Raw genomic sequence first — 13,963 nt, 5'->3', positions numbered from 1 at the left:
ATACATAATAACCTTTAAGGTATATTTCTATTAAGCTTGGCAGATAAAACAACCTTTACTTTTGCCGTTGTTGCTGGTTAGTGGCAGTGCCGAAATGATTGTTTCATAATAACACTGGAAAGTGGCTGGCTAGCTAAAATGGAAAATAATCAATCGCACATTAATCCACTCAGGTAGGCAAAGATGCCAAGGGAAGATGTGCCGTGCTGTCACAAGTGATCTTTGAGCACCGCTGATGCTAATATGGAAACCATTGCATGAAAATGGTTCAATTCATCAAGTTACCAAATCCATTACTGTAAAAAGTAAAAAGCAATTTACTTGGCTCTTTTCCCCATCCTTGCTAAAAGTGGCAATTTAACCCACAGATAAACACTCGTCCCCTGCATTATTCTGACCCACCACGGCCATGGGCCCACAATTAACCCCTACACGAAAGCAGTCGCCCGCGGGCAAGTGTTGCACTTTTAGCGTGTGATTTCAGCCTGGGGGAGTGGGAAACAGGGTCAGGAGCCTGTGAGTGGTAGGGCTGCCTGGGCGGGTGTTGACCCTACGGGGCCTGGGGTTGGCCAGAGTGGAGCATTAAGTTGTCTCGCTGGTGCCTGATACCCACCAGCAGGCCTGCCTGGAATCCATTTGCACTGCACTGTGTCTGACTTGAATCACAGAGCTGAGGCTCTTAATTTCTGTTCTTAAAGACCGTACACACAGCATGCATAATGAGAGTTCAGAGAAAGAGCGACGCAGAAATTGAGACAGAGAGTAAGAGAGCACTAGTGTCAGAGAGAGGGAGTGTTGTTTAGCTTGCCTTGTTCCTCGTGCTTCAGTAAAAACAAGACTCACTGAGACATTGATACTCTCACTGAATAAAAAAGGGGAAAGTGGGAAAAAAAATAAAAAAGGGGGAAGTGGTTGAGCACTGCTCTCCCATGCCCACATCCACGGCTGAAGTGCCCTTGAGCAAGGCACCTAACCCCTAACTGCTCCCCGAGCGCCGCTCCGGGTTAGTGTGCGCTTCACCTCACTGTGTGTTTCACTAATCCACGGATTGGGATAAATGCAGAGACCAAATTTCCCTCACGGGATCAAAAACAGTATATATACTATATACTATATATATATATATATATATATATATATATATATATATATATATACATACACACTATATACTAGCCCGCTGGACCAATCCACAACATCTTCTGAACTGTGTCAAAGAATGGCTTTTTGAACTACTGCAAGTTTAAATACTATGTATTAGTTCCGTATTCCATGGAAACATATAATGCAACCTCGAAATAAATAAAAAAATAATGCAGTGGAATAAGTGTTAGCCTAACTACTAGCTGCACTGTAAGATATCTATGTTTAATGTGGTGTGACCGTATCAAGATAAAACAGACACAGCACAGCAATACATTCTGGTATACTCCAAGTGTTCTGGATGTGGCCTTAGCCACAACCCAAGCAATGGGTTTCATTCCTGCTGGGAGCCTAAGTGCTCGCACAAAATGTATGGTGCCTGCACTTTCCTAAGAGCATCTGTTAAATGGATCGATGCCAACACCAGCCACTGTTGCAAATCAGACCTTTTATCAACTCTTTGCGGGTCAGGCATTCATGCACGCGATTCGAGTCCTCACATCAAGTGTCAGAGAGCATCTGTGTCTGTGCGGTATTAAAGTACTGGCCTCCACGTCCATGTGGAACATATGCAAGGCTTTCATCTTCACAATTAATCAGCTCTCCAAATCCTACCTCTTCTGCTGGGTTTTGTGATCCTAACACAGGACTTAATTCCAGACATCTGCTTCTGTCTCACCAGCACAAAGGCATCACCCCCCCCCCACACACACCCCCCGTGTGTGTGTGTGTGTGTGTGTGCGTGAAAATATTGCTGTTGACATGCATAACAGATTGGTTAACAAGCTTACTAGACTAGTATACTAGACACAGCGGAAGAAAAACAGATGCTGAAACTGGTGAGTGTGCATGCATTGGCCATTACACTACACACTGTAGTAGACCATTCATGGTAAATGACATTATAAACACAGTGGCTATGGAAGACCAAAAGATCAAATGTTGATCAAATAATTCCTTCACTATGTTCACACAATTGCTGAGGAAATGACGCTATGTGCTACTTGGTTATGCATCAGTGAAGCAATACATTTGCTCTTTGAATAGCTGGGAGTATAGCACAATACTTTTTCTATCACATTACTGCTACTACTACAATCTGCCTTATATCATGTCCTCAGCCTCAAACAATTGGGACTTGCATGACACTAAAGGTTTTCCAGACAAACTGCCCCAAGTTGGTATTAGCTTGTGCGTTGTGCGTAGACAGAAATGTATACACTACATTATACATCTTTATAATTAAAACATCCCCCTCCGTTCTACCTCTGGCATCAATGTATTTTTAAACCCAAAGCCTGCAAAAATATGGATTGAATGATGAGAGGTGAGGACAATTTTACATGACTTCCTGGCAGGCCTCTCGTGCCTGTGAATTAATAACCCAAATCTCTGTTTTCTGATGCAAAGCCACAGGAAAATATTTTGGTCCACCACGGCATCACTGTCAATTAGCTAGATGTTTTTCCATGAACTGCCCAAATGTGTCATGAATGAGTTGAGCTCTGGCACTAACTTGATATGGTGTGAAGTCCAAGTATTATTCTAGAGTATTTCACATGGCTCTAGTACATGCAATTCTTTTTTGAAGTACTGCATAAAATTGGTGTCGTAATGTGGGTTTTCAGACCCTGGCTGAAATCACAGATTTTGTCATTTTTTATGGTGAACACAGGCTATTGGAGGAGACAAAATCCTTTTACAGCAATGCTTTGTTCTGTCAAAGATAACCTCGGGTGAATGTCTGTCACTGTAGGGCTTTGCTGAATTGCATGTCTAGCATGAAGAAGCCCGCACCTGGCCTTCTCTCAAATACTGTAGCAACTGGTTACATAGCAATATGCTAAAGCTTTAAATTAAAGTCACAGTGGCATTCTCAGTGGGAGATAACATGCGCTGTGTGGTCAGAGAGAGAGAGACCCACCTGAATGTACTTGTGGATGTGCCAGGAGGCCTGCTTCCCGTCGTTGACCGACTCCACCGTGGTGTTGGCCAGGCCCGCCACGTCCCCACCAGCGAAGACCCACGGCTCACTGCACTGCATGGTCTCCGGGTTCAGGTCAGGGAGACCCCATCTGTTTAAACGGATGGGAGCCATGGCCTCCTTCACTGCACAGGGAAAAAGAGAGAGAATGGGTAAGAGAGAGAGGGGGAAGGGGGAGATTGAGAGAGAGTGTGAGAAAGAGAGTCAGTGAGGTCCGGGGAGAGGTTTGCTTGATAGACTGGAAACCACACAGCGAGTAATATAAAGTATCTGACAAGACAAACGACTTGGGAGTGGATCCCCCCTCCGCCTCTCCCCCACCCCATTCTCCCTTGCCTTTCTCTTGACTCAGGTTAATGTAACATCTCCTGATGCATTTCATTCACCGTTAGCACATTAGCCAGGAGACACTCTGTCAAACTGATCTACATTACAAAATGGCCGCCTTCCCTCCTTCCCTTTCCTACCCCTCCCAACTCCATACATACCTGTACAATTCATCTTACACAGGCAGTGCTTTTCAGCACAGACGATGGACTACATCTATCAATGCGGGCAGTTTTTAAATACAGATCTACGAGCTGCGTGAGATGTATTGCTCTCTATTACAATGACTGGGAAAACTTCACCTTTCCCGTCCGCCCAATGCAGGAAGTTCTATATGATGCCAGTGGGTAGGCTGTACAATGGGGTCTACAAATGATAGAATGCAGATGCTGCCTCATTTTTCATGTGCACATTCATAAACACCGACTAGGCCACTGCCACAACTGTAGGCTAGAATATTACATATACATTGCTTGAGTGGAGACAAGAGCAGAGAATCTGAGCGAAGAGAAGAGAAGAGAAGAGAAGAGAAGAGAAGAGAAGAGAAGAGAAGAGAAGAGAAGAGAAAAATAAAAGAAGAGAAATAGGAGACAGAAGGGAGGAATAATTCCAGATAATAAATAAAAACACTGGCCACATTTAGTCTTTCATCTGTGCTGGGCCAAGCTATGACCGAATATTTGACATAGAGAGGAGGACCACACCTGATCAGGAACTGGTTACCAGCAATCAGACAATAACGAAATAGAGCGACATGACTTTTACGTAGTGTGGACAATGGGTAGGCCTACTAAGCACTACCGTATGTGGATTATATAGTGAGACCCAGACTTGATACTGTAGATTGCCTAAAATTAGTAGAATATTAAAATGTACAGTACTGATTTAAAAAAAGTGTTGTTGAAATCAATGCAAACTAATGTGATCACCTTAATGAAATAACAATAGATATTGATTCACTTCATAAACTGTTGAACTGACCACGGAAATCAATGACAACATAAATTGGTGATGAATTGGAACGAACTGACCTTGACGATCAACATGATAAAAAGCTGTTGGATTACTTAAATTTTATGTAGATTCCTGAGAGCAATGATTCTTGAGCAAGTCTGATAGAAACTAACAATAGAAGATGTTCAGATTCATAGCACACAATAGAACTATAGATACAGCCTTGTTACCTGCAATAAAGCAAACAGTAAAAAATGGATAATCAAATTTGGTATTTTGTCTGAACTGTGACATCTACACCTGCACCTAGTTTCACACAACATTAAATCCTAGACATTACTGAATTGGCTGAGCTAAAGTGTTTGCTCGCTGTCTATCCACTGGTGAGTATGGGTTAAATCAGCAGAGCTGAAGGAAGACACAGTCACACACATCACAAAATTCACGAGTTGGCCCATGTATTTTTGCTAAATTGAAAAGTATATGCATAAAAAAAAAATATTCCATCTTGAATCCAGAGGACAGCAAAACACTGTTTAGGTCACTTATACTGTGTCCTCAAATAAGCGCACAGGAGTTTTAGTGGACTTAACATGGTGACCCTAGGGGTTAAACCTGACACTGAAGGCTCTGATGGTCAGCTTTGATAACATCAACACTTCACGTTCACTGATAGTGAATGGCCTGCTTCCCAGAAAGCTAACTCACAACAAGGCAGAAATCTCAGAATTTGACCAGATTGTGGGTTTACCCACTCACCCTGCTGGAGAAGGAACCCAGATGAGACTCTGTGTTGAGATTTTGTTTAAAAGGCTGGTAAACCAGACCCAATTGTTGATCTGCCACATCGAGAGAGAGAGAGAGAGAGAGAGAGAGAGAGAGAGAGAGAGAGAGAGGGGGGATTTCTACATCTGGAATCAGTAATAGTGATTATGTCTGAAACGTTCTTGCATTAGATATATTTCAGAAATGTTACCGTTAGTCATGCATGGCAAGAGAGAGAATGATAATATTCAACCAAGCTCAGGAAATGCAGTCATAAATCATAACATGGTAACACAAGCATTATGTTGAAATGGTTAAATATATGTGTAATATTTGAGAATTTGGTAACTGCTTTTGGATTTAGTGTGGGGGAGTTAAGATCATAGATGCCAGACTTGTTGATAAAAACCTGTCGGGAATCCATCTGCTGTTGGCGATTTGTTGGTGGGCATGAGATTGCATGCTTTGCGAGTTCCTCTGGTGCTAATTGTTTTTCCTGGCTATCTGACTGTTTGGACAGTTTTGATAGAGAGACAGTAATCAGAAAAGCTTTCACACTTTGCTATGTTAGTCCTTTTAGCACTTACCATATACCGCCCGCCTGCCTCAAGTGTATTATTGCTATTGCATTTGTTTACCTGAGATTTTGACTGAAATTATTGTTCAACTTTACTTTCTACTCAAGTCTATGTTCTTTTTGACCCCATGCCAACATCCAAGTATCGGTTACACTAACATTTGATCAAAAAGTCTATTTAATTTAGATAAACCTAAATGATTGAACCAAGGAAGCAATTGTAAAAATGGAGGAAATCATGAAGTAACAAAAGAAGATGAAACAGTGAGCTATAAATGTTAAACCATTACAGGAGGATTATTTGGGTTACAATAGGGTGTTCAACAGTGCTTTAAAAGAAAACATTTGGTGATGAAATAAGAGGAAATACAAATAAAGTAATGTTTATAGGCTCTCTTCCACAGTGTAGCTTAACATTACACAAGATGGATCCTTTTATGTGGATATTTATTTACAGCAATCATTCAACGGCTGTAAAACTGCACTGAAGTCCACACCAAAGATAGATGAGTTGTATATACTCGCAGCGGCAGCTCAGAAAATAATGTGAGAAAAGCATGCATATTAAGTATGCATATATGTGATCTTGACCATGAATGTCATTAATAACAATGTACCATTATTCAGGGTCTGCTAGGGTTATATACAGCACACAATGCAAGTACAGGATCTTCTTTCTCATCAAAATGGCAACGCCTTGTTTCAGAGATTCTATTCTTAATTACAGCCTAGCAAAGATGACAGATGTGCTGGGGAGAAGCTGTGCAGCCCCTCCTCATTAGACTGCTGTTTACGCGCACACTTTCTGAAGCCTTCTTAGAAAGTGCTGCTAGGACCTCCAGCGACCTCTCCATTTCACCCTGTGAGTGGAGAGATGAATATTGTCTGTTTCGATGCTTTACATGAGTGCACACGTGTGGATGTACGCACACAGACACAGACACACACACACAGACACACACACACACACACACACACACACACACACACACCTCAGGGAGGCAGTGTTCTCTCTCACTCTCTCTTTCTGTCTATTTGCTCTCTCCTTTTCCTTGCCTCCCTCCTCACCTTTGAAGAGGCTGTGGAGTGTGACGGGCCCTCTCATTCTTCTAAGAGATCGGTCTTAAGTAAAATAGCTTCTGCACACACACACACACACATACACACACAGATACACACACCACACAGACTTCTCTATCTCACACACATACACACACACACACACACACACACACACACACACACACACACACACACACACACACACCACGCACACACAGACTCTCTCCCTCACACACATACATACACACACACACACACACACACACACACACACACACACACACACAAACACACAGACTCTCACACACACACACACACACACACACACACACACACACACACAGTAATCCACACAGACGACACACGGGCATCCTTCTGAGACAGCTTGGCGCAGGCAGATGCAGATTGCCAGGGCCCATTAACCAAAGGGGATCCATGCTGCCTCCGGTGCACTGTGTCACGGTGGAAAAACCAAAGCCGCCGGCCGGCTCACACTGAGCGCAGTGCACACAGCCCTTCCTATTCGCTCCTAGCGGGGGGGGGGGGGGGGGGGGGGGGGGGGCTGTCTCTCACCGAAAAAACTCCCGACACCCATCGCAAATGAACTGAAACTCCACAATCCGATTTCTGTGAATACTGCCTACTTTTGCTTTACATGGTTAAAGCCAAGGTTCGACATTGTACCATCAACTAAGTCCATTAGCAATGTGAAGGGTTCTATGTTTCATTTTTTTCCCTTCTCTCTCTAAAACTGACTTGAAAAGATTTCTGGGAAAGAGGGCCATGGTAAAAAAGTACTTGAGACGGGAAGAAATCAAATGAAAAAGATTAAACTCTTCAATAACTTAAGCCTTTTCACCAAATTTTGCCATTTACATCAAGCCTGCTGCTTTTTTTGTCACTCTGTATGTGACAATGACACATACCTGAAAGAAATACAACACAGTATCTCCACCTCACCTACCCTCTGAGCACAAAACCGAAAACTTTAAAAGCTTTTCTTCCAAATTGATAAGTTAGCCAAGGTCACGGCACATCTCCATGCGGCTTTTCAGCGGCTAACAGCCGGTCTACACCATGTTACGTCCACAGAGCGGAAAAAAAAAAAGTTTTAGAACACAAGTCTAATTTTTCTGAATGTAGGGCCTACGTGCCGCCTTCACGTCTTGTGTAGCCATTTCCATTGATTATAGTGGAAGCTAATTGTCACAGCATACGCTCCACAAATGGAACGCTTCAGTTAAGTGCCTTGGGTAGCCTGCTTGCAAATTAGTTATGTGTACCGTATATGATACGGAAACGGAGGCAAAAGTAACCAAACGGAATCTCACATGCCCACAGTGAGCAATTTCCCCACTCTTTTGACAGTCTTCCATCATGGTACAACAAAGCACACGAGTGATTCATTAGCACATGGCTGGAGCCAGACACTCCCAGCCACACAACAGAGGAAGGAAACAACGCACAACAAAACTAAAGAGGGAGAAATCCTCTGTGATAAATTAGCTCGGGAGGGGTCTGTGATCACAGTCATTACCACTGATGTGGGGTGATTAATGTATTGCTGAGGTGTGAATATTTAAGCGTGGCGTAGATGGTGGGGGGGGGGGGGGGGGTTGTGTCTGGGTTGGTGATTCCTCCTCCAGAATGACGGTAGTCTTGTGGGGAGACTTTCCATCATGCCACACTGTGGCAACTGACACGTATACACCCCCCCACCAAACACACACACACACACACACACACACACACACACACACACACACACACACACACACACACACACACACACACACACACACACACACAGACAAACACACACACACACACCACACACACACACAAAACACACCACTCAAACTCTAGCCAGGGGATCTAATAAGGACCTCGCTCCTCTCGTGGGCCGGCCCTCCAGATTACCCAGCTTGCATTTCCCGCCTAGTCAGCTTTTCCTTTTTCGCGGAGAAAATCGCATGCAGCCAACCGCCACCCCTGCATCGGACCGGGGTGGGGGGAGTACTTGAGTGGGTAAGTAATTCATATTTCCTTCAATGAAAGAATACAGACTTGCAGGGATAAAAGGAGCAACAGAGGGGGAGAAAAGATCATCGCTCAGCAATCCCCCCCCCCCCCCCCCCCCCCCCCCCCCCCCCCCGAGATACAATATGAAACAGAATGAACCTTGGACAATATAGTATACAGATACAGTATGCTGAGTGTGCGAAGGAAAATACTGTGTGTTGTGCAACACATGAGGCACCTGGGGTCAGGCGCAACTGTTGGAATGGGCCGCTGGCAGAGGACACTCAGTTAAACCAGCATACTTCAGTGATGTGTTATGCCTTGATTTCATGTAGCAGTCCGCTATGGTGGTAGAAAAGGGGGGGGGGGTGTTTGAATTCCTCAAAGGGGTGATCCCTTTAATGTTCTGGTCAGGCTTTCTCGCCAGTTTAGCTAAAGTGCTCTGTGTATGGGCGTATGATTCCTCAATGAACCAAAAGATAGAGTAGAACTGTTCCCTTGCTAAAAGATAGAGTAGAACTGTTCCCTTGCTGAAAGATAGAGTAGAACTGTTCCCTTGCTAAAAGATAGATAGAGTAGAACTGTTCCCTTGCTGAAAGATAGCTTTTTAGCCGTAAAGTATTTGTTCTGACTTTAACCAGATGAGGACGGTGGCTGACTATGGTCAAAAAGGAGCGGTAAATAAAACAACACATGCCTGAAAAAAATGGCAAGTGCAAAAATATGCTTACGTTTATGTTTCTTAGCTGATGCTTTTGTCCAAAGCTACTTACAATGACATCAATAAACATTACACTAACATTACAAGTAACAATTTAAAGTAAAGTTATATACCCTTATACAAAATACTAATTTTAACAATAGACAAATGAATAATGACAACCACCATGAACATATACACATATACACCATATACAATATATAAAATTATGAAAATGATTAAAATGCCACATAGAATCAAGAAAAAACCTCTCTCTCTCTTTCACAAACACACACACACACACACACACACAGAGATTGAGACAGAGAGAGAAAGACAGAGAGACACACTGATCCATGACAGCAATGAGGCTTAGCAAAAAGGAAATACAAAATCACTATCAAATTAAGCTAGTTAGCTTGCAGTCATGCAGACCGTTTAATTCTTCCTCATATCAGAGATTCCTCATGTTTTAATTAACCTTGTGGGCTAATTGCCAATAATAACAATGGCCTCCTCCAGTATGAGGACACCTCTGCTAATTTAGAGCAAATTCCACGCACGCTCTGCAATGCTGGGTCAATCATCGAGGTCTTCCTTTCAAAGAGCATCTAAAATGGAGTCTGCAGGGAGAACCTCACACTTTTCCTTTGCACGATGAAGCATATTGTCACCACTTGTGCAAAGCTTTGATTTACAGTCAAGCATTCATTGTTGGAATATGGACCATTGACTTCAAACAAAGCTTGATTGAATCTCCTCAACTGACGCTTGTGAAAAGTGCAGAAAAAAAAAATCTACCAGTGGAGCGGTTAATCTGTAGACCAATGGCAAGAGGGGCTTGACAAAACAAATACACTGTGGCGGCCTAACGTTTGCCCTGGGACACACTGGGTTGCAATCATTTGGTTGAGTAAATGTGTATTTTACAGTCATGGCTAATTATGAATCCATGTAGAACAAGCTCTGTTTCTGCGCGCTTAAGCAACCGAGGTCTGCACCGGCATATCTGTGAAGCTTCACAGAGCTGGGTAATGGCTTCAGTGGGTAACCAGTTGTGAACGCCCCGGTATAACCCCACCACCGCCACCGCCACCACCAGCACCATCACCACCACACCCCACCCCCCAGCTCTATGATAAATCTCATTACTGAGCATCCGTGTCATCCGTGGTCATCTTTGGGCCAAGCCACCGTCCCATGATGTACTCTCTGTTTGCTTGGGAATCATAGCAGGTGTGCCCTTTACGGCTGTAATCTAATTAGCTTGACATCACCGGGGTGTCAGAAAGCAAGGAGTGCTCCACCAGCCCTCACCTACTGCACACACACACACACACACACACACACACACCTCAAACAAAGAAAGTGGTAAACTTTGTTTGTCCAAAAAAAAAAAAAACACCCCATGGCACAGGGTCACACAAGAATATTTAGTTTGAAGTGCCGTTTGTTGTGAACTCTGCTGAAAGAATAGGAGGCAGATGCAAAAACAACGACAGAAATAAAACAGCACAGTAATAATAAAAACAGAATAGCTCATTGCTTGGCCCAAAGCAACACAGGATCCTCCTCTCCTCTCCTCCTGATGGAACTACTGTCTCTTTTCTCTCTCCTGCTCATCCTCCTCTCCTCTCCTCCTGATGGAACTACTGTCTCTTTTTTTCTCTCCCTCTCTGGTTAGAGTGAAGGAGACAGAGCGAGAGAAAGAGACGGCGAGAGAATTCTCCAGGAATAATACCAGGTGTAACATCTGCATAATGATTTGTGCTTCTCTCCTGGAGGGGCTGTCGCAGAGGCCTCAGTGATAATCCTTTCAAACAGGTTTTAAAGCACAGGGCCATTTGTCAAGTCCGGAGAGCTCATTCAAGGCCATTTGTCACAAACATTGCCATGTGCTAGAGAAAATGAACCGCTAAAATCCAAGCAAAAAGCCACCATTAAAAATAAATAAATAAATAAAACACCATTCCAACACCCACACACATGTTTTGAATGCAGTTAGAGCTGAATAGGAGTGTTATGGCGACACAAAGTGACACGGGTGTGTTGGGTGGTGGTGTGTGTGAGAGAGATTTCTTCAGAAAGAGAATTAAAGACGCATGCTGGGGTGAACGATGAGAGTTAGGGCTGGGGGAGCCTTCCGGAACTTCCGTGGCAGCACGTTGCCAGCCGCTGAAACAATGTTATGATTTCCAATTTTACCGCTTGCCACGAAAACAAGTGGGCAGATTACGGCTGACAGTGGGACACCTGTTCAAATCTGCCATCGCTCACTTCATCACTTAATCAAAGACTTCTGCCAGAGCTAGTCAGCCAAACTAATTTGGCCTAATGGAAATGAATTGGGTGGTGAAACGGTGCTGGCAACGTAGCATTTTCAGCCTAAAATGCCAGCACTTCATAGGACTGAAGTGCATCACCACCTATTTACCAAAGCACTTAGCGAAACTTCCTCATGTACTGGCTTATGCAAACACAGTATTACAAACTTCAGGCCACTTCAGACTTTTCTATTCATTATAACCTTTTAATGTACAGGGCCGCTGTGTACAACTCAACAAAAAACGGTCAGCAAAACTGTCCTATGTGTGCAAATGGGCCAATATGTGAGGACTTGACAAGCAAATATCCCTCAACTACTAGCATTGTGAAGAGCCGTATAATAAGCAGAAATATCCCTCAACTACTAGCATTGTGAAGAGCCGTATAATAAGCAGAAATATCCCTCAACTACTAGCATTGTGAAGAGCCGTATAATAAGCAGAAATATCCCTCAACTACTAGCATTGTGAAGAGCCGTATAGCATTGTGAAGAGCCGTATAATAAGCAGAAATATCCTTCAACCCTATTCTGTCCCTCATATTAAACTACCTTTTCTGTTCACATCACTGCATTTCATCTACAAGTGCTGTGACATTTCATTTCACCCCAGTTACAGTCCAAATGAGAAGAGAAGCTAAGAGAAGAAAAAGAGCTACGAGAAGAAAAAGAGGGGGATATTAACAGAATGATTAGTCTAACAGTACAAATAGTTTCTGTGGTAAGTGCAACGGACAGAAAGTGTTGCCTTCTACCTTTCGGGTCACTCAGACCAGAGCCGAATGCGCTGATGACGTAGTCAGCTTTGAGCCGGATCGTCTGGTCCGCGTCCTCCACCCACTCCCCGTCCTCGCTCTGTTCCGTCCTGCAGAACTCCATGCCCGCCACCCGGCCTGCCTTCATGATGACCTCAAGCGGAGACAGGAAGGGAAGGAACTCACACTTCTCCTCCTTCGCCAGCTCCATCTGTAATATAGTTGACATATGTAAGTCGCTTTGGCTAAAAAATGCGTCAGTCAAATGTAATGTAATCTGCAGAGTCCAGGAAAACCACTCACACAGGTGCCGTAATACTGACCACATGGACGTCAGGAAATAGCATAGATGACCTCTGTTTAAGTTCACTCTTAACGTTTTTATAACTGGTGAACTTTAATAACCAGTGAAGTTAACTATTAATAATAGAATGTTCCCTTGAAAATAACCTTGTGGGTGGAAAGCTATGTTTACTAAGAGAACTTTATTCAAACTAAAGAGAACTTTATTAAAAACTAACAGAGAGAGTAAATACAACCAACTTTGCATAGTGTCCTTCAACTCCCTTTTCTTAATAAACTAACTCACACACACACACACACGTGCAGATAAAATAGAACTTGTTCAAATACACTCACGCGTGAGACACACATAAAGAGGTGAAAATTTGCTGGACACCTTTGCCATAACGTTTTCTATTTTGAGCATTCTTTTAAATTGTTTTGCGGTTCGTGCAATATCGAAGATAATTTTTCTATATTATGTGAAGGTTAGTGACGCCCACTGAAGTCCAAAAATGAACTATATCACATAAACAAACTTAATTAGTTAGAGGAGGTCGTGGTGGCAGCAGCAGCTTATCAGTGTACCTCTGCTGAAGAAGAGTAAACATATGAATCACTATTTTCATTTTCTCATTTCTCTATGTGTCATTTCTGTCGTTTCTATGGCAGCATGTGGTGTCTTCTGAGGGAGAGGGGCTAAAGACACGATGAGTCGATTCGGCAGACAGATCAAAAATAGACCGTGGATCTGATACCAAGGAAGTCACTTACTGTACCTTTGCAACTCATTTCATGTATCATTCTCATTCTTTTACTTTAGTGCAATACAGAGGGCATACTATCTTTACACGCCTGTGCATTAGTGACAATAGTAATGACTTTCTGCATTTAATTCATTGCATTAGCTGCTGTGTAAAAATGTACACACATGCTAGCTTTAAACAATTTCTACTCAATATTAGTTTTGCTGATACATGGACTAATGTTGCGGTGAAGGGGAAAGAAAAAAAAAAAAAAGAGAAAATGGGGTGAGTGCGAAGTGAGAGCTCTTCCTCAGGGACCTGTC

General features: G+C 43.2%; 1 protein-coding gene across 2 annotated transcripts in view; it reads right to left on the bottom strand.

The window, feature by feature from the left end:
• dpyda.1 (dihydropyrimidine dehydrogenase a, tandem duplicate 1) overlaps positions 1 to 13,963 on the bottom strand; it is a 104,522-nt gene that overhangs the window by 22,033 nt on the left and 68,526 nt on the right. For both annotated transcript variants that reach the window (XM_042067497.1, XM_042067496.1), the window contains 2 exons: positions 12,613 to 12,823; positions 3,068 to 3,252 (listed from right to left, as the gene is read on the bottom strand). In XM_042067497.1, coding sequence (XP_041923431.1) covers positions 3,068 to 3,252; positions 12,613 to 12,823 — 396 coding nt within the window. The remainder of the gene's footprint in view (positions 1 to 3,067; positions 3,253 to 12,612; positions 12,824 to 13,963) is intronic.

This window comes from Alosa sapidissima, chromosome 17, assembly GCF_018492685.1.
Source record: "Alosa sapidissima isolate fAloSap1 chromosome 17, fAloSap1.pri, whole genome shotgun sequence".
Lineage (NCBI taxonomy): Eukaryota > Metazoa > Chordata > Actinopteri > Clupeiformes > Clupeidae > Alosa > Alosa sapidissima.
This window is presented reverse-complemented; position numbering and strand designations above follow the sequence as displayed.